Source organism: Cornus florida, unplaced genomic scaffold, assembly GCF_030987335.1.
Source record: "Cornus florida cultivar Cherokee Brave unplaced genomic scaffold, ASM3098733v1 CherokeeBrave_3.0.0_Hap2_Chr02, whole genome shotgun sequence".
Lineage (NCBI taxonomy): Eukaryota > Viridiplantae > Streptophyta > Magnoliopsida > Cornales > Cornaceae > Cornus > Cornus florida.
This window is the reverse complement of record NW_026775572.1, coordinates 19,552,092-19,577,632: the sequence shown is the minus strand read 5'-3', so window position 1 is coordinate 19,577,632 and position 25,541 is coordinate 19,552,092. Positions and strand designations below refer to the sequence as shown.

At 36.5% G+C, this 25,541-nt stretch overlaps 1 protein-coding gene, 1 long non-coding RNA gene and 1 pseudogene across 2 annotated transcripts; all 3 read left to right on the top strand.

The window, feature by feature from the left end:
- Positions 1–5,581: 5,581 nt before the first annotated feature.
- LOC132294086 (B3 domain-containing protein At3g19184-like) lies at positions 5,582–8,273 on the top strand (annotated as a pseudogene).
- Positions 8,274–10,327: 2,054 nt separating this feature from the next.
- On the top strand, positions 10,328–11,468 carry LOC132285926 (uncharacterized). Its single transcript, XM_059788166.1, has one exon. The coding sequence runs from the start codon at positions 10,447–10,449 to the stop codon at positions 11,383–11,385; it is 939 nt and encodes a 312-aa protein (XP_059644149.1). The 5' UTR covers positions 10,328–10,446; the 3' UTR covers positions 11,386–11,468.
- Positions 11,469–20,731: 9,263 nt separating this feature from the next.
- On the top strand, positions 20,732–24,051 carry LOC132294085 (uncharacterized). The gene is made up of 3 exons (XR_009477964.1): positions 20,732–20,785; positions 20,951–22,655; positions 22,765–24,051. It is a non-coding gene; the product is annotated as an uncharacterized LOC132294085 (long non-coding RNA).
- Positions 24,052–25,541: the final 1,490 nt, after the last annotated feature.

Here is a 25,541-nt window from a genome sequence, read left to right as displayed (position 1 = left end):
CATTGCGTTCTTCCCAAGTGCAATAGACCACGGCTGATAGACCAATTTTGCGAAGCTGATTTGTTGGCGTGTTTGTCTTCCACAGTGAACTAGCAAGCTGAATCAACCCATCCCAATTTTGAAATTGAGAGAAGAAGTGGATCTTGTTGCGGATAAACCTCCAAATTGGGGAGATGAAACAGCATTTAAAGAACAGATGATCATGGGATTTTGCTTTAAGGCTGCATAGCACACATATGTTATAGTGTTGTGTCATGGATTTGCTGTCAAGGGTGGGGAGTTTTGATTGAACAGCAAGCCATAGGTTAAGCTTCATCCTTGGAATAATTGGGGAGTGCCAAACTAAGTTTGACCATAGGACAACTGGTAATTGACCTACAAGATAGGCTGAGGTGCGATTGAAGTTATAGACACCTGAGGGGGAGACAGTCTAAACTTTCTTATCTCTCCTTGATGAACATGGATGATTGAGAGTGTTTAATTCTGAAATTGCAGTGATGATGCTGATAGGAAAGGACCACGTAGAATTGGTAATGAAGGCATTCATTGTAATATTCTCAGTAAGACCAGCTTCAGAGAGAATTGAAATTGGGAATCTTAAGCACAATGGACCACCTGGAGCCCAATTATCCCACCAAAAGGATGTTTCACTGCCATCTCCAATTCTATGTTTAATGATGGATCTTGCATGATGTCTCAACTGTAGAATCTTCCTCTAGCTCCTGGAACAAGGTCGTGGATAGGTAAAAGTCCAAAAATTCCTTGATTTAACTAGGAGTGTATGGCACCATTTAACCCATAGCTTATTGGAATCTTGAGATTGAAGGTCCCAAATGTATCTAAGAATACCAGCCTTATTGTACACTTCCAAGTTCAGAATACCTAGACCCCTTGCATTCTTTGGTTTGCAAAGTTTACCTTAGGCAACTTTGGCACAAGAGGACTTCAATTTAGGTCCAGACCAAAGGAAAGCACTAAAGATACTATTGAGCTGGTTGATAACTGCTTTGGGGAGAATGAAGATACCTGACCAATAGAGCTGTGTAGAGACAAGGATTGCCTTGATTAACTGCAGTCTGCCAGCATATGAAAGGGATCTAGAGGTCCAATGAGTGATATTATGAGTTATCTTCTCAATGAGTAGGCTACAATAAGTGGATTTAAGGTTGGTTGAAATTAAAGGGACCCCAAGATATCTAATTGGTAGGGTTCCAACCCCAATGCCAAGTAATGAGGTGATGTAGCTTTCTGTGATTGGATTAGTGCCTGAGAAGAAAATTGAGCTTTTACTCAGGTTAATAGCAAGGCAAGACATTGTGTTAAAATGATCAAGAGCTGATTTCATAACTGCGACAGAAGTAATATCAGCATGGCAAAGTAGGAGAAGATCATCAGCATATGAGAGATGTGTGATTTTTAGATCTTTACACCTCTAATGGTACTTTTACTCACATAGCAGTTGATGATGGAAGAGAGTGCATCCATGACAATGACAAAGAAGAATGGAGAAATTAGATCCCCTTGCCTCGGGTCTCTTTTCCCTTTGAAATATCTTTGGAATTCCCCATTTAATGCAATGGTGAAGGAGGGTGAGGAGATGCAAGCATGAATAAGTGAGAAAAATTTCTGTGGGAAGCTGAACAAGGTTAAATAGTTGATTATGAAGTCCCATTTTACAAAATCAAAGGCCTTCCTCAAGTCTATCTTAATTGCACATCTTGGTGGGGAGTTGTCCTTGTGGTAGCCTCTAAGTAGCTCATGAGCAAGGAGGATTGGATCATTGATTTTTCTACCATGAATGAATGCTGACTGGGAAGGGTCTATGATGAATGGAATGGTGGATTGCAGCTTATAGGCAAGAAGCTTGGCAATGACCTTGTAGATTGTATTACAGCATGAGATTGGTCTATAGTCATGTAGGGAAGTGGGATTTTGACATTTTGGGACCAAAGAGATGTAGGTGTTGTTTGCTTCAGCTAATAGTTTTCCATATCTGAAAAATTCAGAGATTGCTGTAGTGACTAATCTACTAACAATTGACCAATTTTTTTTTGAAAGAATAGGGCATTATAGCCATCAGGACCTGGGGTTTTGTCTTTCTTAAGGTTCAACACACATTTTCTGATATCAGTGTAAGAAAGAGGATCATCAAGGAAGCTGTGAAGGTGTTGGGGGACCTGTTTTGTGATGAAAGGGACTAGGTTAATTAAATGGTGTGTGGTTGGTGGTGAGCAACCTAACAGATTTTGGAAGTGAGAAACTATTTCAAGCTTAATGGATTCCATGCCATTAATGACTTACCCATAATCAAGAGTAAGTGACACAATCTTCTTCCTATTGTATCTAGAAGCAATTAATTTATTGAAGAAGGTGGAATTGCAATCTCCAAGTTTCAACCAATTCATCCTTGATTTTTGTTTCAACATATCCTTTTGTATCTTTGCAAGCCTTAGGTAATCTGAGATAAAAGACTTTTCCATCTCTCTAAGAAGCTCATCATTTGGGGCTATATCCAAATCTAACTGGCATGTATCAAGTTCAATCTTCACAATATGGAGCTTGGAATCAATCTCTGTGAATTCCTTCTTGCACTTGGTTCTTAGTTAGTTTCTGAACTACTTGGAACATTATTGTGCCCCTGATATAGGAGCACCATACTTCATGAACTGAGGGTAAGAACTTAGGATGGGATGACCATGCATTGAAGAATTTGAATGGGACACACCTGTGGGGGATATTGAGTTCCATAGTGACGAGAATGGGGTTGTGATCAGATATACCTGGAGGGAGAAATTTGCATTCTGAAAGTGGAAAAGAGGTGGACCACATGTGATTGACAAGTGCTTTATCCAATTTTTTAGCTATGCATGCATTACCATGGCTTCTATTACTCCATAAGAAGAGAATGCCACTAAATTTGAGATCATCCAGTTCAGTCTGCTGCAGACAGTCCTTAAATTCAGACATTGCTTGACATTTTCTTGTAGACCCTCCAAAGGTTTTAGCAACAGTAGGTATGACATTGAAGTCACCCACGATCAGCCAAGGAGACTGAGAGAACACACCAGCAAAATGAATTATGCTTTCCCAAAGTAGCTGCCTTTCATTTGCCATATTAGTAACATAAATGAAGGAAGTGTGAAATGTACAATTTTGCCCTATAATAGAAATAGAACAATGAATAACTTGCTTGTTAGTATCAATGACTTTGAGATCAATTTGGTAAGGATTCCACAGTACCCAAATTCTCCTAAGAGGAGAGAATGGATAGTTGTGGATGAGTGACCATGAAGGGCACAAAGCCCTGTAGATGGATTCCACATTTGCAAGGGACACTTTTATTTCTATAATTGAGACTAAATTTAGCTTTTTATCAGAGATTAGTCTCTTTATCTCTGACTGTTTAAAGGGATGGTTCAATCCTCTGATGTTCCATGTGGCAAAGGAGATCATTTAAAGGGTGGAGTAAAGAGAACTCTAGGATGTTTACACATCAATTCTGAGCTACTACAGGGTTTCTTCCTAGCTTCCTTCTTCATGGTTCTGGCTGTAAGTTTACCTTTGGTGATAGAAGATGGATCACTTAGTGAAGACAATGTCTTAATTGGGTTGCAGTTCCAATTTCTGTACAGTGAGTGAAGGGGTAGGAGTTGTCAACTTATGTGGTTTCTGTGGTGTTGGGGTGGTGATTGTGTGTTTCTGTGGTAGAGCATCCCTCTTACACTGAGGGAAGGTTAGTGGTGGAGGCATGGAAGTTGATGGTTTAATAGGGGAAGGAGATTTGTACTCTGAAAAGTTAAGTTTCCTGATGCATAGAGGGGAGTGATTAGCAGGTTGGTTAGAAAGGGATGGTGAATTTGCAACTGAGTTTTGCACCATTTTTTGGTTTGAGGATGATGTTGGGGGTGATGTTGAGCTATGGTTAGTGGATAAAAGGGAGAATTGGTTGTTTGTAGCAGTGATTGGTCTACGGGATGATGGCTTTGGAGATGGAGAGCGGTTTTCCCTGATGGGGTGGGGTTGATTTATCTTGTTTAGTGGTGAGAATTGTTATTAGTTGTGGTGGTTGGTGGCTGGGATGATGATTCTGGTAATGTGGCAGGTCTTTTGTTTTTCTTCCTAACAGTGATCCAAATGCTGTTGTGGTTCATCTTAGCTGGGCTGTGGTCTTCCATAGTAGAACTTATAGTGGTTGGGGGTAGTTGTTTGGTGGGGTGATTAGTAGCTTTGATGTGATTAAGAGGCAGGAAGTTTGAGTATGGTTAAGTTGGTTGCATTTCAGACAAAACTTTGGTAGCCACTGGTATTCAATTATGATAGATTCAAATTTTTTGTCCTCAACTTTGATTTGAACCTTTGTTTGAAGTGGTTTGGAGAGATCAAGATTAACACAAACTCTTGCATACTTGAGCTTAGACCTTTCTTCAGTAGATTCATCAGCATAAAGAGGTTTTCCAACTATGCTGATAATATGGCTTAGACCTTTGGCTGTCCAGAATTGGTGAGGGATGTTGTAAAACTTTATCCATACGGGAATGCATCCAATGTTGTGTGGCTGAGATTGAGATTGTTGACTCCATTTCATGAGTAAGAAGGGGTGTCCTGCAATTGACCATCGACCCTTTGAAAGTACACTGTCAGCCTCAGAAGAAGAGTTGAACCTAAAGATGAAAGAGTTATTATCACCCATGATTATCTGTGTGAGCCCAAGAGGTTTCCATAGTTTGTTAGCAACAAGTTGAATAACTTGGAATGGGATACGTTTATGTATAGAGATCCCAACAATGTGGTATGAGGCCCAAAAGTTAATCCCTTCCTCCATAACTTCTTTAGGTGGGTCAATGTACGTTGAGGAAGGAGGTGGTGGTAGATAGTCAAGGCTCATTTTGTTGGTTTGTTTGACCACCTCAGTCCAAGGTTTTATCTGCTGGTTAGTGACTGGTTGTTTGTGGGGAATAGATGCATTTATTACTGTGTTGTCTGTTATGTGTTAGATTAGGTTGGAAAAGGTGGGTGGTGGGGCCAATGTTGTTTGTGGAGAGTTTGGCTGAAAGCATAGAATTGGCAAATTTGTAGTGGCTGTGTGGGGCAAATTTGAATTTGAAATTGAAATCATACCTATTCCCTCTATGATTGGTTGTGGCCCACCTGTAGTGGTGGTGGTGGTGGTGGTGGTGGTTAATCAATGGCTGGTGATGGTTGATCAGTGTCTGGTGATTGAACATGATGTTGCTTTTGTGCTTTGAGCTCAGCCAGCTCACTTCTCAACTCAGAGACAATCTTTTTGAGAGTATTGTACATGTCCATGGCTCTCCCGAGGTTCTCATCTTTCCATTCAAGTTGCTCTTGCAACCTATCAATCTGGTGCGTTGGGGAGGAGTAGAGAAGATGGTTAAAGTTCCTAGGTAAGAGAGGGTTGACATGAGGGGTATTGGGAGAGGTTTGATGTGTATGATGTGGAGGTGAGGTAGTGATGCAGCGTGTGTCATTTGAAAGTATCCTTATAGGATTAATGGTAGATTCAAGGAAGTGAATGTGAGGCTGACCAGAGAATGAGGATGGGATTGGTGGGTGATAGATTTATGTAAGGAAGGAAGTAGTAGGGGGTGGGGGGGTTTAAGTAAGGTTTTTTGGTTAATCTGTTTGGGAGGTTTCTGCTGATATGGGATAGGAGCTGTTCTGTGTTTGTTGTTGTTAAGTGGGATGTTATTTGGTGAGGTAGCTACATTATAGATGGGTTGTTTCAGTGGTTTGAAGGGGGGTTTGAGGTGATTGGCAATGGGGTTGGCCGTTGATGGAGGTTTCTGGTGGATTGAAGCTTTTGGTTTGTAGAGAGGCTTCTGTGGTGGCATAGTTCTTCTTCATATGATCAACAAAGGATAATATACACTTCACTCTCTCTCTTTCTCTCTCTCTCTATATATATAGACACACACATATATATGGATATATGTATATTGATTTGGATGCATTGTTTATAGATGAAGCCAGTGAAACCACGGGTTAGGCAGCCACTGGACCTCTCTGCAGTGAGGAGGTCCAATCGTGTTGCAGACAAGCCAACACCTAATTACAAGGATGTGAGCTCTCTCCTTATATCTCTCTGTCTCTATGTTTTTGTGCCTTTAATTTTTGTTGCATAATAAAATTCCTATCTTGGTTAAATTGCACAGAGCTAGTTATAATTTATTAACACTTTGTTTGGGAATTCTAGAGAGAAGAAGAAAATATGGGGATTATCCCTTAAGGAAGAGAATGTGATGATCCCTCTTCTCTTTTGGATTGAAATCAAGACGGTTTAATTTTCCTTTCTACTTAACTTTCCTTTCCCTGTGTGTGTGTGAGTCAATTTAAATTACAGTACTTTACATAGCTGCACATTGGTATTGTTTCATTAGTGTATTACTTTCGTGATCATTTACTGCAACAATCACCCAAAAGAGTTGTTGATTTGTTTTTTCCCCCACAGGATCAAGTTACGAGTTATTTAGGGTGTGCTTGATTTAATACAGTTCTCCAGAACTCATAAAACTATTTTTTAAAAATTATAAATCACAGTTATCTGAAAACAGCCTCTTTTTATTTTATTTTATTTATCCGGTCAGTCATTTTGTGAAAACTTTCAACCATGCAGATTTTTTTACAGTTTTTTTACTTTTTAGTTATCAGAAAATAGAAAACTGAAATAATTAGGCCATATTGCAATTGTTCTTTGCGATGAAATTAAATCTGATTGTGTCCTCCTTACAGATTAGAACTTCCTTTAGATATAAAGCTACAGATAAATCTAATGAGTTGGGGTTTTCTATATTATTATCTAATTAATTTATGTTTGAAATTAGACTATGCGTAATCATTTTATTCAAGAATGGAGGTGCTTCGATTTTGATTTGTATGCCATTGATGTTTGTCTGAAGTTAGCTTATCTATAAATTAATATTAACATTTTACTATATCTTTATTCGAGTACAATGCACCTCTCAACTGAGTGTGGCTTCAATTAAAATGTTTCCTCACCATAAATCATTGACCCTCAAATCTCTTGAATCTTGGCAGGTTCCAGTTGAACCTCTGGGGAGGCCTAGAAGGTGTATATAACTCAATATTTCCAATTAAAATGCAGTCTTGGATGTTCTGTTGATTTCTCATCTTGTACCTTTTACAATATGATTTTCATACATAGGATTTATGGCTATAAGCGGAGGGATTTGTCTAATCGAGTATATGCCTCAGATGAAGATAGGGAGTATGCTCGAGATAGAGCAGAAGAACTGCTATCAGGTTTGGAACCTGATTTCCCAAGCTTTGTAAAGCCAATGCTTCAATCCCATATGACTGGTGGGTTTTGGCTGGTAAGTTTTACAATAGATGATGGTAATAGGTAATATACTTTATTGGTAATTTCTAGTACCTTCTTGTGAACTGATCATGCATTGAGAAAAATAAGAACTTAAAGAGACACTTAAGCTGTTCTTTCCGCTTTTAGTTAGTCGGATTATTGTTGCCAAGGATAAAATAGTCATCTCGGTAATGTTGAAAATTGTATGCATTTGTGATTATTTGTTGCACTATTTTGCTTAGGGTCTTCCTCAACAGTTCTGCAAGAGACATCTTCCAAAGCGTGATGAAATGATCACTTTGTTGGATGAGTGAGGATGGAAATGAAAGCGCAACGAAATACCTTTCTCTGAAAACAGGACTTAGTGGTGGGTGGAGAGGGTTTGCTATGGATCATCAATTAGTTGATGGGGATGCATTGGTTTTCCAACTAATTCGGCCTAACAAATTTAAGGTGATCGTTTGGACTAACTCTATGCATGCTTGGTCCACTTTTGTTCCGTTGAAGCTTTTGTTGATGTGATTTCAAGTAATTCAAAAATATTTTGTTTTTAGTTGGACATATCAAAAGAATTTGATATTGTTCAAATTATAGACACTAGTTCACTACTGTGATGATTCAAGTTAAACTCAACTTGCTCCCTTCATGCCAACGTATTCGTGTTTCGTGTGGCCGCGCTACGTAGTTTGTAACACAAAGCCACTTGGCCAGATGCAAAAATAAGGAAACTACGCGCGCCTACTATTTTTTAATTCTCAGGTCTTTGTTTAACAATTCATTTGAAGACACGTATATTTTTATTTTTTGAAATATTGTAACATGACTAAAATATATTAGTAGATATAGGTAAGATGCAAATTGGGTGGGCCAACTGCAACCCAACCCGAAATTAGCCCAAATTTTCATCTATTTGGATAAACTATTTTTACACTTGCGATTGAATTTAGTTTAAAATTTTCCAATTCAAATTTAATTAGAATAAATTAAAATCCTAATTTAATTTTTTGTATATATATAATATTAAAATTATAATACTTTTTATTTATATTTCAATTTCTGTGAAGTCTGTGTACATAATTGTGTGTGTGTGGTGTGTGATTTAAATGAAAAAGAAAAAGAGAAAAGAAATATAAAATAAAGTGGGACCCACATCACTTTTTAAGTGATTTGTGAGACCAAAATTGGTCTCTGCTGCTCTCTCTCTCTCCCGACTGCTCTCGGCTTTTCCTTTTTTTTTTTTTTTTTTCTTTTCACTTCAACTTCCGTTGTTGATTGTTCCTTCATCTTTTGTCGGATTGAGGTGCCGTTTGAGGCAAAACGAAGCTTGTAGCGAGCTCTACGCATCCATACTAACAATTTCCAGATTTGAGTCTTCCTTGGAGCTCGAATTTGGAGGACCTATTCTAGGGATTTCGGCTTGGATTGTGAGGTAGGGACATCTTAAGCCATGGAATCTTGCTCTATAATGAATCATGCTCCTCTATGTGTGTTATAGCATGTTTAATTGTTGTTAATTTTGATTAAAATGATTTAATTGACAACATGCTAGTTATGTAAATGTGTATAACATGGTTGAATGAAAAGTATGTCTATGTGATGGTTGTTTACATTTTTTTTTAAGATTACTAACATGCTATAATGATGCCATGAGAACATGCTTATTTATTATTGTGCTAAGTTCCCATTTGTCATTATATTGAGATCATGACATGAGCCTATATCTCATTGGATTGCATGAAAAAGGGAAGTGGTTGTCTTGAAATGAAAATGGGGATTTGGGAATGAATGTTTTGGAAAAAAAATTGGTTTTGACAAACCCGGTCGCTGCGGGGTTACCAACGAGCCAGAGGTTAATGTAGCCTAGGGAGGACTAGGGAGAGTACCCTAGCGTGGTTGAGCTATTCGGGCCCCTCGACGGCGCCACGGGGTCACCAAGGGCCTAGGGACGGTAGTCAATCCTTCTCTCGTCGCGGCGGGGTTACCAAAGGGGGTTACATTAACTTTGAACGTGATGGTTTTGAGAATGAAAACGGGGAGTGACTTTAGCATGCATTGCATCTCACTCCATTTGCATTTGTGTGTGATTGAATTTGACTTGTACTTGTAATTATTTTTCCCCTTCAATGCATGTCCCCAATCTCCCATTGGCCTATGCTTTATTTGGATTCACTAGAACACAAGAATTGTGTCTTAAGTGTCACCTGCTGAGCTATATGCTCACCCCTATATCTATATATATTTTTTTCAGGTCTTGGAAAGGAATTGGTGGATGACAACCCACCTCAAGCTTGAACGGCGTTAGAAATCCACTTTTGTATCTTTGTATATTCCCCATTATTTTGTAAAACACTAGAAGTGCAAAGATGTATAATTATTTTGTAGAACTTTGTCATGTAATATAACTAAAGTATTGATGATGTCTTGGATGGGGATTTGATAGTATGCAACTTGTTGATGAATGGATGGATAATCCTAGTTTGAAGCATTGTCTAGATTAGTTGGTTGTATCATTATCTTTTGTTACCGTGAATTCGGAATTTGAGCCATGACAGGTTAAAAATGCAATTAAACATATTGTGATAGGCCTATTTTTAGGGAAGGTCATGTTTAAAAAGTATTAGTTTTGAGTCGTTACAATTTTCTTTTCTTAAATTTTAATTTACTGTATGTTAATAATTTGGAGAATTAATTTTCTATTAATTTATTTATAATTTATTTTTATAATTTTCATTATTTATTTTTTATTTTTAAATTGTGCTTAGAAATAATTTATTACAAAACTAATTAAAAATTACTTTAATATTTTATAATATAGAGATTGACTATGATCATATGATAACTCAAATTCATCTGATATTTTAATACAGGAATATTTAGTCCGAGTTGTGAAATTGAATTTATAATATTAAAAACAGGAATATTAGAGGTGAAAGTAAAAAAATTATATTAACCCGATATATCTTTAAGCCGCCTCAGTTAGAGTCCTAGAGATAGCACAACACTGTGTCTGTTTCCTACTTGATTCCCAACTCATAAATTCGTTTCGTCTATATAAACAAGAGTCCATGGGAACGCGATTGCATCTGTTGGGTCCGTGAGAGAGAAAGATGGTGATTGTGAAGGAAGAAGCTTACAGCAAAAGAGTGCGGGTGTTCCGGTGGAACGAAAAGCTTCGTAAGAACCGAATCTCCGAGTCCCAAGGTCTGTTCGTCTACTTCATCACCAGCAAATTCACTACTCTCAACCCTAATAATGGTCATGCAGATATCGACGTCGAAGAGAAGAGGTTGAAGAGAGCAATCCGATTCGATCTCACGGGGTTGCTCTCTCACGATTCGATCAAGTCACTGCCTCACACCGTTCTCGCCGCCACCAAACAGTTCTTACCGGAGACCATTGTACCTTTAGGCGACCAAATCTCAGACAATCTTCTAAAAAGTTTCAATTTTTGCCCCAATAATTTTATTGGTACCAATTTGCCCAAAATTGTGATTGTGACTGAGATTTATCGAATCCGAATCATGGATCACACTGACATCGATCTCAATATTTCGCCTACGCCGATGTTACCTCCTATTCCCCCCCAATGGGGATACGACTCCGACTCCGACTCCGACCCTTTTCTCCCTAAATGGGGATACGACTCCGATGACGAGTTATCGATTTCAGATCACCAAAACCAAATAGATTACGAGACGGAGGAAGCAGAGGATGACCCGAGTGATAGTTACAGCGCAGACGTGGAGTTCTATTTGGCCATTATAAGAGAATTTTTGGGCGAAAAGGGGTATATTCCGCTGAGAGTGGTTGCGATTAACGAACCAAGAGGGCTTGTTGAAGTTGAGCCCGTGAGGTTGTTCCAGGCTGAGGAGGAGAAGTTTAGTGGCGGCGGCAATAAATGCTTGATCTGTCTCGATGAATTAACGACGGCAGCGGTGATCACTAGAATGTCTTGCTCCCATGTTTATCATACCAGATGCATTTTTGAGTGGTTGTGGAGTAAGAATACGTGCCCAACTTGTCGAAAGCCATGGCCTTTATTGTAATTCCTCTGTTAACTATTTGGATTGTGGTATAAAATTTTGTTCTTCATGTACTCCCGTATATATAGATTATTGTTTTTCATATACTCCAGTATATATAGATTATTGTTTTTGTATATGTTTGATTCTTATCTATGATTATTAATATTAGGATAAAGTGCCAAAAAAATCCCACGGATAAAGATAATTTTGTCCTTTAATAAAAAAAACTCAAAAATATATATTAAAAACAAATGAAACAGAGAACCATGTTGTATGGTGGTGGTCAGTGGTAGAGAAGTGCGCATGAACGCCTTGAGATGGGCTCCCAACTACTTCAGCTAGTCGTTCGTGATCCTTCAGATTCAATTACCGCCGTCCATCACTTTCGGACTCAAACCCGGTGCTTAATTTTAACGACAGTTGATTTGGAGGTTCATTGCCGCGATTCAGGCGTTTCTAAAACGCGTCATGGAGGCCATCATAGCTCACAGCTTTGCAAATTTACTCTTACAAAGAATGTCAAACTTTACTCTCTATATCTCTTTAATGGATATGAAATGTGTGTGAGTATATATACATTATACTTAATAGATGACCACGGGATATGTTAAGTTGGAATCTTTTGTTCAATGTTTTGATTTTCGGATTTTTGATGGAGAATTGATTGTTTTTCATGTTCGGCCATATATAAAACTCTTGTTGGGTCATGCACCAAATTGCAAAGTCGAGTCCCCAAGTCATATGACGAGCATTGCCTTTTTACCCAATAGATTTCTTGGGATGCTTGACCATGAAGGTTTGGGTATTTTGGTTTTGAACTAAAACCTTGGTCCGAGCAATGTTTGTTTTAGTATATTCTAAGTTTTGGGTAAGCAATATGCATATGTATTTATATAGGCAGGAGACAGAGAAAGATAGAGACAGAATCGGGTTGGTTTAGTCAATCAGATCGAGCAAGGAAGAAGATAGAGTTGGGGATTAAGGGACATAGATATAAGACATGTTTGGTTGGGTATTGCATCTAATGGTTATAAGAAGGGTAGTAAGGTCTTTTAGGTTTTATAAGGGCTCTTTTACCTCTCTAAATGGAGGTGAGGTTTCGAGTTTTCAAATGAGCAAAGTAAATATATGAGTAGTGTATGTGAGTTTTTTTGCCAATAATAAAAAAAAAAAAATAAATAAAGCAACCATTCATTGTGACTTTGGATAGTATTCTTGGCGTGTTAAAAAGTATTCCGTATATCCTAGCTATATCCAAAAATTAAAAATTAATTTAAAAAATTCGGATACTTTTCTAGAGTATCGGACATGTGTTCGGGCATATTGAGACTGGAGACGTATATGATACCGTCACGAGGCCTTCGAAGAAGTATTTGTGTTTCCTAAGTCATAAGTTTTGGTAGTGTATTAACACTTTTATTTCGAGAAGATAACATTTATTATTTGTAATTTGCAACGAGAATAAAAATAATACTGTACATATATATAATAAGTATAACACAAAAATTTACGAATCAGGTCTGTTTGTAATAACTTTTATGAAAATAAAATTTGAAGTATAACACAAAATTTTATGGATAATGTCCATCCATTTGTTATTACATACGCGTTTAATTTAATTGAAGTAATTTCTTTTAGGATGTTATAATATCTGAATCACTTAAATATGGTCACACCATTATAGTATATCGTTTAATATGGTCACACCACTACAGTAAAAACACACTGTATTATTAAAAAATATTAACTATTTCAAAACACGAATTTCATACCATCAAATTTTTTTTAGGGACTTCACATTGTCAACAGAGATTATCTGGTTGATCTTAGGAGGTAAGTGCAAAAAATACCACTCTATTTTCAGAAAGTTACAAATAACACCCATACTATTCAAAATTGACCTCTCTAATTTCAAAAAGTTGCAAATAAGGGCTTTTTGTCAGAGGGGTAGGTAAAAATATGAAAATACCCCCCAATATTCTTTATTCAATAATAATAAAAAAAAAATTGAAGAAGATGAAATTACCCAAATAGACATTGACCTAAACTACGTCGTTTTGGGTGACGTGGGTAATGAAATCTTATTTCTCTAGGCTTTAATTTTTTGTTTTGGGTGAATTTCTCTCTCTTCTCTTAACTCACCGGTGTTTATGGTGAAGGAGGGTTTTCATTCAAGCCGCCTTCGTCCCTCGGCCTCGCCGTTCTCCTCATCATCCTCTTTGCCGTTGACTGCCGCATCATCAATCTCAAATCAAACCGCTTGTAAGCATTCTTACCAATTATATATGAAAGCCCTAATATCCAATCTCTCCTCACACCACCTCCTACTATGCCGCACTCTTACCACCGAAGCCGTCAAGATTGCAAAATCGCCCAATCAATTGAAATGGGGCTACAGGAAACCAGAAATCGATCACCCCTCTAGGTCAGTGGTTGCCTAATATCGCCGTCAACACTTATGTCGTCCTCGCTGGACTCGTCTGCAACGGATCCTCCGTTTGGAACGGGCTGTCCTTGGGGGCGATCTCAACAAGATTATATTCAGTTTCTCAATTTTTTTGTTATTCACGCCGTCCAGATGAGGTGTGTTATTCACACCGTTTGGTTTGCTCAATTTTTTGCTCGAATGAAGTTTTAATGGCGAATGAGTTGGACTCAGCCAAGTTGGGGTTCGGGTTGGTCTGTAACTTATGTTTAATGGTGGAGGTGGTTGTGGGGCAGCATTGCGGTGGTGAGTGGTGGAGTTATGTTTATACTTTAATTAATTGTGCATTATTTCACATATATTGACAATGAAATTTACCGATCCTTCCAACTAGTTGTCAGCTTCATTTTCTCAGCTGTTTGATGGGAAGAAGTGAATCAGGCACTAAGGCCTGCCCTTCTACTGCAGTTCTGAAGTTCAAACCTCTAAGAAATTAAAATGGATATGCATATACACACAAGTAGTCTTATGATATTTACAACTGATATTGTTGGTCGATCTCATCGATCTCACGGGCGGCCGGTTGTTTAGGTGAATTAATTAATTAATTGGGTTAAAAAAAAAATTCTTAGCATTTACTGAAAAAACAAAAAATATGCTTAGTAAACAAATTAACACTAGAGGAAAACCAATTCCATCAACACACACACACACACAGACATATATCTATATATATTTATATTTATTACTTTTTTGGGTTAATGCTGCTAAATTGCAAGTATATATTTTTTTGAACCCAAGGGAAAACTGCCGTCGTTTCATTCTAGCTCAAATTCAAATTGTTACATAAGTGTGTACTGGTGAGAGATCGACGATGGGAGTCCCCTGACATCATTTAACATATATCACTTAAAAATTAAAATTAAACTCATTTAATTCTTAAAATGAAGTAATAAATTAATAATATATATAAGGAATTCATATATAAATAGAGATAGAATCTTTAGAGAGAGAATAAATAAAGAATAAAAATAAGAAAATAGCAAAATTAATTATTTAGAGAGAGAGTCGTCAGAGAGGAGAGAATAACAAAATTTCAAAATTTTGTTAATTATTTATAAAAAAACCCCTGTACTTTCAAAAGTGTGCAAATATTTCCTTTGGGTAGTGCAAAAGGGTATTTTTGGTATTAAAGCCCAACTTTTGCTCACATGCACGGCACATGGCAAATTTGTTGGTCAGAAACCCTTATTTGCAATTTTTTAAAATTAGAGGGGTCAATTTTGAACAGCAGGGTGTTATTTGCGACTTTCTAAATATAGAGGGGTGTTTTTTGCGCTTATCCTGCTGAAGATATTATCGTTTAGGATGACGTGTCACACAGCTGGAATGTTACTTACACGTGTTAAAGCAAAAGCCAAAGTGGGACCTCGTAATGGCCCCAACAACACCGCTTCTTACTCTGTCGCCTCTCTCTCTCCCTCTCTCTAACCTTCTTGCCTTAAGGCTTCAACCAACCGTCCAGGGGTTCTCTGCTAAATTTAGGGACTTCACATTGTCTGAAGTCTGAACAAAGATGGAAGAGAATTTCCGGCCAGATCTCGCCGCCGTCGAGAGTTTCAGAAATGAGTTGACTCGGTCGAACTCCAACTCGTCCGCTCTGACTGTTGAGGAGGATTCCAAACTTGTATTGCATCACAATGAGAATGCAAGACCGGTAATTTTTTTATTTTGTTTGGTTTGATCTGTTTGTTTTGTTTTCTTTTTTATATCTATATATTTGTCTTCTTGAAGATATTTTCTGATATTTATGCATTGAATAAAGTTGATTGGAGTGGTTGGGAATTGGGATCATATGTGTTACTTGCACTAGGATTTAGAAAGTTTTAATTAGGTGTGAGATCATTCAGTTATGTTTTAAGAAACATTTTTTTTTGTATGGGTTGTTTGATTTTCTTAAAATTTTGCATTATTTTAAACAGAATTTTATGAGAAGCAAACATAATGAATTTTAGTTGCTATTGCTTTGATTATACCATCTTTGTTGGCTAGATTTTTTGTTCAATGGGTGAGTGATTTTGCTTCCATTGGGGCATACAAATCTGAAGAGCTCTTACCTTGCTACCTCTCTCTATATACGTTTGTGTGTGTGTGTGTGTGTGTTTATCTAGTAAAGCATAAGACTGAGAATGGAACATGTTGGAATACATAGATAACTAGTCACGAATGCTAATTTATAGTCAGATCAATTAGTGTCATTGCTAAAGACAAATGACCATCAGACTCTTATTATAGTTGCTTTCGAGATCTTTGAATCATTGTTTCACTTTACTACCTCTCAATTTTTCTTCTCAATAGATTGATTTGGTATTCAAATATTGGTTTTTTTTTTTGGTTTTTCCCTGGGTGGATGAATCAAAGATTAGCAACTTTACTTGCGAAGACTGTTGGTCTTGAAATGAGAGACAGGAAAACGTTAAACAAAGTAAGATGCAGGGTCTTACAGGATTCTTTCCCAGTACGAAATATCTGCCAATATGCAAGTTTGTAATGACTTTTCTTGTTTAATTGAAATAGAGACGACAAACCCTTTAGGTGGTTGGAATCTCCACTTTCTTGACTTGAGGTATGAGGAGTGGTTTAAGCTACTTATCCAAAAATAAAAAGGGGATGAGCTGAATAAAATTCAAAGGCAAGGGGGCGTAAAAGGATATGACAGGCAAACATGGGGTATCGAACATGCTTAGTTTTCAATATTTGGGGTGGCAGAGTTATGGGAAATCTTCTAGAGGGCAATCAAATAATCAGATTCTGTATTGGTCCTCCGAGTAGCATAAGAACGGAGCTTTCACAGGTGGAAAAGAACAAGTAAAAACTATTTTGAATGTCCTCCAATAATTTTCCGAGGTTACACTTCCAACACATTGTTTAATCTCTTATTGCATTTGGTCATCTCCCTAGTTCAATTTTGTTTTCCTGCTTGCTAGCTACATAGAAATGTTCCATTATCGCTAACTAATTCTAATGCTTACTTCACCTATAAAGTATGTAGATGTGATGATGCGTGAAAAACAAGTCTATTTCCTGGTTTGGACTTGCCTGGATCACCTATTACCTAGCTCAAAAGAAGTGCTTTTTGCTCATACACTCTCCTTTTGTTGATAACTGGTGGGTATGCTTGGAGATCTTCCTGAGTTGTTGTTGAGTTTTATTCTTGTAAAATGACCTTCTTATCTAGTAATATACTCCCTCTGTCCTAGTTTATTAGTCCCTTTTTGGTAATCCATTTTTCAATGGAACATGCATTGCCCCTTTTTAAAATTCTCAAGTTAGCGATTGAAGTTTAAAAAAATATATTTATTGATTACAAGTTCGAATTTCTTTTTGAAAACTTAGATGGTATTAAGTGATTTCTTATATGTTTCAAAATTGGATAACTACAATGTTGCTTCATGTAATTTGCTTATTCATTGGTATACAGTGGAGGCAGTTATACTCTATCTAAAGGTGGAACTGTTCAGCCACTAAATCTATTGGCGAGATGGGTTCAAGATATCTTGTGACAGTACATAATGTTGGATTGGGCTATTAAGAAATAATATTCGACATTCAAGTGTAGTTGAAATAAATATGGTGGCATGCATTAATGAAATTACACGAAATATACGTAAGAAATAAATGCATTTGATCGAAGTTAGAAGTGGTACCCCTAATAAAGATAGGGCAAGGAAAACTCATTTGTAATGATTTTCTAACCAGTGGTAGCAACCAGTGTACTGTTATGGATTTGATTAAAGTTGAAGTTGAAAAAAGGATAAGAGGAAGGTAAAAAGATTTTTTTTTTTTTGTTGTGGCTGCAAGAAAGCCATAATTACCTTGACATTTAGTCGTGTTCATGTCTTTGTCGTGGTATGGGCAGATTTTGTACATCTATAGAGGAGATTGTTGATTTCTTGGCCTCTGTGGGTCCTTAGGATCCTTCTTTTGGCTTTGGCTTCAGCCTCTGTGTATTCTAGGGATGTGTTGCCCTTTTGAACTCTTTCTATACATTATTACTTATCAAAAAAATATATATATATATGTATGGAAGAATCCTCTGTTGTCAATTCTTTATAGCAAAGAATCATCCCGTGGTTAGATCTCCTTGATGTGTTCATATGTAAGGGTTGCAAAGAGTTTGATCTTGAACAGGTGGTTGGGGTTTTTTTTCACATCTTCGAGATTGAAGAAGGTTTGAATGAAGTTTCGATCAAGGGGTAGTAAAGTCTGATCCCGAACAGGCAATTGAAGGTTTTCAAACGAGAATGGCACTTGTGTGACATGCTTGTTGTTCTTTATCTTTATAAACTTCGAAGTGTTGAAAGAGTCAAAGATTTGGCAGAGCTTTAACAGTCTTTTTATTTCTCTGTCTGTTTCTGTGTGCCTCCCACTCGATTGTGTTGAGCAGTCTTGTATCTATAGGCAAAATGGTGGGGTGTTTAATTTGGAAAACCCACCACTAATTGAATTTACAGAAATAAGATACATTTGTCTCTCTTTCTTTGGAAATAATTTTGAATTTAAAAATTGTCCATAAAAAAAGCCTAAACCTTGAGATTTTGGCATGTGCCCCCCATGGGTCCCACACTCGTGGAGTTTGACTTGATAAAGGGGCTTTACTTCTTTGACCAATCAAACGGTGATAAAACCATTTCAAGATTTTATTGTCTTTGACCAGATTGAAAAATTATTCGGGACTACATATCAAGGCTAGGACAGTGGTGCTTATTCTGACCATGATGTTGATTTTTATTGGGTTCTTGTCGTTGCAAGGGATCATTTCTTAGATGCGCATACTGGTGGATTGTTTCTTGAAGCATTTCCATTTGAACACAAAAATGACCATATTAATTGTAGTATTTGGTTTACTTATAAATAAATAAATAATAAAAAAATTGTAGCATTTGGGTTGAGCAGGTGTGACCAAAAGGTTATGTGGCAATGATAGTTTACATTTACCAATTCAAGGATGGAAGATCATGTTGTCTCCAAAAAAGAACATGAGGTAGTTGACGAAGATTGTTGAACATTTATGCTTCATTCGGTAGGAAGGAAGGAAAGGGGCGGAGGGAAGGTACGAAGGAATGAACAAACTTCCTTCGTTTGGTAGAGAGGAGACAAGGAGAGAGAGGACAATAGGATCGATGAGTCATTCCTCCTTCACAAATTTTCATCCTTCCAATTCGGATGGAAGAGAGGAGGGAAGACAAGTGGGGGCTATTATAAATGCTTTAAATTACAGTACCATCCTTCATAAATTACAATATTATAGATAATGATGGGTATAATAGTAAAAATAATTTAAAACTCTCTCTACCCTTCTCTCCTAACAAACACGGTAAGTTGTCAACTTCTTCTCTTCTCTTCCATCCAACAGAACAAAAAGAGGGAATGGCATAATCTCTTCCCTAGGATGTCTTATTCATCTACTCTTCTCTCCCTTACATCCAATTTTTTCCTTCCTACTGAACGAAGCATTAGAAAATATCTATTTGACTTCTTCGTACTGATTGTATGAGGAAATAGAGGAGGATATTACAAAGATGCTAGCATAGTAGAATTGTCATTTATTGAAGGCATTAGTAGAACACAATTTCCAAGAAAGGATAACATCCACTGATGATTCGTGACATAGGATATGAGAAGAACATTGACCTTATGGGCAAGTTCATTCTGGAGTGGTGAAATGTTAGTTAATTTAAAGCTCCAGTGCATTGCATGATGATCTAGTTGGGTTTAGTATTTTTCTTATTTGGAATTTAAGATTTTGTGATTTGCGTATTTTATGATGTAGGCCTTGTGTGTTGAATAATTATCATAAAACCCTAATGACCTAGTGATTCTCCTATTGATGCATACGTTCTAGCATGGAACATTCGATTCCAGAATGCTAAGTTTTGTGGTTCGGAATCTTCTTAATCCTTTGCTTTCAATTTAAGAGAAGAATAATAGACATAGCAGACCAAGGGATGAATAACACATCGTCATGCCAAGAACTACGAGATCGCTCCTTTCATTCTCAGGTTGCGTAGATCATACCATAGTTAGCTTACACTTGGTTACATGTTTTTACATGTTTCGTTTCTTTGTGACTATGACATGTGCACTATAATTTAATAAAACTAATTTCCCTTACTCATTAGGTGAAAAAGAAAATCACTCTTGAGATTAAAATTATCCCATCTTTTACACACCTTATGAACTTTTGATCTTGATATGATCTATTAGAAATTGATGTATATTAATTGATTTTATCAAAATTTTGTAGACATGTGATTGTGATGTTTGTAATGACACATTTCTATTATCTCCTTCCTTTCTGAGAAAAAGTAGAATCACCCTCTTGTCATATAGAACTACAGGATGACTGTTTTTCCATGAATTGGCATGGCATTCCCCTATTACAGTGTGTTTTCTTCCCATTCCCTATTTTATTTAAAATTATATGCACCTCAATGTTGGTAGTTTCCTGGGCGGCTTTCTAAAATTCCTCAATGGTGGTCTCTTCAAACCTGTTGTGGAACCTCTTTTTCCCTATGATTTTATTGTTATCATCTTATCATTCTTCGTAGGCTCTCTTCAAATTTTACGTACTAACTTTGCTGGTTAAAAACTTTGGAGGCTATATTGGAGATTCTAATTCAAGAATGTAAATAATTGTTCATTGCTTGTCCATGAAAAAATTTGAACATTGTTGAAACATAATTTCCCTTGTTTTATAAAATGGTCAACATTCTTTTTAATATTCCTGGAAATTTGCATTGTCATGTTGGTTATTTTTTACCAGGATGAGTGCATGAGATGAACGGATGATAATCACAGGTTATATCTTCTTTCTTTGGAAGCATCCTTTGTTAACCAGCTGCACCGGTCAATGGGTTTGCTTGCCTGGTGCTCAGAACCGATCCTAGCTCATACATGCAACTGCCTGCCAATATTCGCAATTCTTCTGACCAGGTTAGGGTTTTTGTTAGACTTAATATCTTGGGTATTATTTTCTGCCGTACTTGTTCTACCTGTGCAGTTGATTCCTGTTTGAGATTGTTATATCTGTGCAGTAAATTTTTTTTTAGTTTCTATTGATCTTTCTTTTTCCTTTATAAATTTAAATCACTTTTGCAGTTCATGGTTCTGCGAGATGGCTGTTGGCAAAAGATCAACTTCAAAAAGAGTTTGCCTCTATTGGACACTGAAGCTGATTCTCATGTTATTCTGGATAGTCCACGGATATGTCGTTTTAAATGTGCTAGTAAAGGCCGTACCATAGCATCAGCTGATCTGCAACAACACAGCACTCTTTCTAGTGAGCGAATGGCCCAAAGAGGTAAGAGGGCTTTCCCCCATAGGTTTGTAACAAGTTTGGAGGAGCCTCCCATATGCCACTCTTACCGTCAGCATTCAGTTGGCAGTATTACAGGTCATTATGAACATAATTTTGTGTCTCGGACACCCTGTGTTGCACTACTAGATATTAATACGTTCAGCTTGTCTTTCCATATATCGTCTCTGTTTTGGCACATTTCTATGTATTGTAATTAACATGCACATTTAATTTATTTTTTTCTTTGTCTAGGAGATTAGACGACTGTACTGTAGTTGCTACTGTTTCATTGCAATGCACAAGAACTCGCTGTCTTGTGTAAAATGTATTGCTATCGCAATATGTTGGTCTAGGATATAGTTGAAACATTCTGCAGTTTAGTGCTAATGAGAATTGATATCACTTGAGCTTTGTCTAGGGATAATTACATCTTTTGAGCACAGGTAATCTTACTAGGCGATTGTTTTCCATTGTAAAGTCCACAAAGATTTATTAAAAATTTAAGAGCTGAATTCATTTGGTGGTTAGGATTGTGCTTAAATGTGTTCAGCACAAAATGTTTTGTGATCTAAGATTTTTATTTTTATATATAGATTTTTTGTTTTAGTCAAGATCAGCTGTGCAGTCTAACCGAAAGCCTGTTTAAAAAAACTTTTTTTTAACCTGACTTTCTGTTTCTTCTTCATATTTTTGGATCTTAGTCACAAAAAGGATCCTCGTTTCATTAATGAAATTTTTGACCAAAACATATCATAGAAGGGATTCAAGCTTGATTTAGAATATTTTGTTGTTCTTTTCATATTTCTTTGCATTTATTTCATGCATGTGCTTCCAGTTTGCTTTTATTTCTGTAGAATAAGTTTCAGATTTACTGATTTGGGGTCCCCTTAATAGTCTAAATGTCAAGTTCGCGAAGACTCTCACTTCTACTTGTAATTTATGTTGTTGATGTTTGATTTTTTGGTATGGTCAGATATGTAGTCATGCCTTTAATAATTTAATTCAGCACCTGACAAGTTTGATTTAGAGCAGCATATTCTCTATAGTTTCACACAATTTTGATGTGATGGGTGTGTGTTCCTCCTAAAAAACTCGATGTGGCGTTTGCACAACGTGCATGACTGAGACCCATCAGAGAGAGAGAGAATCATTTATTTATTTATTTTGGGTGAGGGGAGAAGAGAAGTTGAGAGATGACGTGACAGTTTGAATTAGTTGAAATTACCATCAAGTTTTTAATTTCTTTTAATGCAAGTATGTTGCAGGGATATTACCAAAAATATAGGAAGTTTTTTTTTATAATTTATTGCTTCAACCCATAGTATCTGTTTCTTGTATTCTCATAAGAATGTAATTCTCATAAGAATGTATAGTGTATGCTATTGGGTTTCTGCAGAGGTGTCAGATCAGAATTTTGTAAATGGAGACTGAGAAGAGATATCTAGCATTTTATCCTCGGCGAAAAGGTTGAAGATGGCTGCAGCTGATGCTTCGAGCACAGATCAAGTATTGTGCATAGTTGATTTTGTATCGGCCATTTGTTTTAAAGTCATCACTCCTCTGTTCAAAATGGTACAATAGTCTCACTTTTTTCCGTTCTCCTGTGCTCTTTCAGACTCTGCCCTCTGGGAAGTTTCACGGAACAGAAATTTCAACCATCCCTAATGCTTCACCAGAAAGAGAAACAGATACGGAACGAATGACCAGCAGAAAAGCGCCAGAGCTTCATCTTTCCAGAAGCTGATGCAAAAATCATTTCTGAGACCTTTGATTTTCTCACGGTTCTGTAGTCTAAAAGAAACAGCCAGAGATACAAATCCCTTGACAAGAAATTGAGTAAGGTTTTTCTTTAGATATGGTTCTTGATAGTAATGGGTTGGTGGAAATGCTGCCACGAATTTTTTTTAATTACAAATCAGGAGGAAAGAAAGTCTACTATATATGCTATACATGCATACGTATATTAGCTTAGTTCCACAAAAAAAGTAAAAAAGAGATTGATGATAGTTTTTACTTTTTTTTATGTTTTCCCTATTAATAATTTCTTTATATGTTTTGAAATTACTTGTCTTACTGATTTCTGGAGAAGTTTAAGAGGTTTTCCTTTCTACTGATGATGGTCTTTGGATTCTTTTTCTCCTAAAAGGTTCAGGCACTCTTTGTTGTCTAAGTGCCTTGTGACTTGCAGAATATGGAGCTTTATTGGACACAAATGCTGTTTGCACTCAAGTTGCTTTATTTGTGAAGGGAATGCCTCCAAGCTACAACAACCATAAAAGGCTTTTTTTTTTTTTCAATGGTAATCATGATGGTGTCTCTTTAAAGGAAAACATTTTGTAGATATTGTTAAATACAGATTGTGGTTCTTGAAAGGGTTCAAGGAGTCTCAGGATGGGCTTTGATTGGAGGGAGTGGGCCCTTCCTGATACCATTTTTCAGATTATTCTGTCCCCTCTATGTGGCTTATTACTTTTTTCTTTTAGTGAGTGGATGGATGACTCGGAGGGATTCTAGTTGTGGGCCATGTTCCTCTCAAGTTGTGGTAGGCCAAATGGGAGCTCCTGATCATCTCGTTGCTCAAGCGGTGATCTTGCTAACTTTTTTTTATTGAAAAATAAATAATTTAAGAAATAAGTTTTTTAAAATTCACTTTGTATTTAATATATTAAGATAATTTCTAGAGGTAAAAAAATATTAGTTACAATTGAAGTTACCGAAATAATTTGTTAAAATTTATTTCATTATAAATGTTACCGAAATAATTTGTTAAAATTTCTAGGATTATTAATTTTGGTAACAATTGATTTTTTATAAAAGAGGTACTCCGTATTAGTGACAAGATATTGGAATTAGGGAGAAATTTTGTATTTTTGTGAGAGAAAAAAAAAAAAAAAAAAGAGACGCTAATGAAAAATTTAGAAATAAAGGACAATGCTAGAAAAAGGTTCAGTAGTTATAAAATCTGGAAATAATTTTCAAAAGTAAAACGTCTGTCTTATAAGACTTATTTGTCTTTAAAAGTTGGACTAATTAGTAATTTTTTCTATTAATTATTAAACACACGCTATTCTAGTCGGTTTCGGAGGAATTGATTCTGGCCGCAACTACATTGTTATTTCGTAATTATCAGTTGTGATGTCGAGTCTGTTCTATTCTCATCCTTTTCTTTGATTATTATTATTATTGTTATTGTTTTTACTAAAAAATAGTTCAATCCAACTAAACTACTCTTTTTTGTTATTGTTGAGAGAGAAATTCATGCGGTTCGATACGACACCGTTTTATTCTCTTTTACTCTCTTCTTTGCAAGAAAACGGTGTCGTATCGGATCGCGTGGATTTATCCCTCAACAGTTCTGAAATAATTTTTTATTTGGTTCTTGTTATCCTTCAATCCATATTTTTAGAGGCCCTTGACACCGTTGACAATCAAATTTGCTAACCAAATTTTTTTATACAGATTGAAAAAATTGCTTTGTAGGTTCTAATAGACTCAGCTATTTCAAACCTAATATAAAATATGTTTTCCCTTCTACAGTTACATATTTAAAATCACATCCCAAAAATTAATACCAATAAGTCAAATGAGCTGCAAACAAAGTAATAGCAAAGATGCATCACTGTGTATGTATAAAAATATATGCGTGCAGAAGGAGACACTTGATTTACAAATTTGAGTTTGGTTGTGGAGAGTGTGGGTGTGAGCTAGTGAGTTGTGATTTGGATAAAGAAAGTAGGGTTTGAAGAGAGAATAAGTTAGTGTCATAGAGGTTTTGTATGGTGAGTTAGGTGGTGCTAGGGTTGATGGTTTGATCTCTATCTTTGAAGATATGAAGGACTCCTATTGTGAAGGGTTGGACTGTCTATGATGGTGGTGAAGATAGAGTCAGATGCGATGAAAGTTGAACAATAAATAGATGTTGAGTCAATGTAGCAAAGGCTATGTCTATTAGTGTGGTACAAAAACAAAGTTTTACTACACGTCCACATAACCTACAATTGTCTGCATTCGTTCACGATTTTTAAAACATGTGTACATTGTGCATCCATACCAGTATTAACAACCTCTCCTCTCAAGTGGTGTGATGTCACAATTATCCTCTTGGCCCAGCTAATGGCGGACTGTGAGGCGCCATGCCCCCTCTCCAAAATTTTTTAAAATTCCACTGACTCATTTATAATATATATTCTAACTTTATATTCATACTATTAGTCCCCGTGTACGCTCTCCTTACGTGCAGTTAGAATTGGCTTTGACAATATCTGTCACGATTCGTTCATACTGTGCAGATAGTGTCTGCTTTATATACATTTCATGCTCATCAAGATTTTCAAACACACGTCTACATAGTGTGGGTTGGTCGTGACAATCGAACAAGAACCTAATAATTTT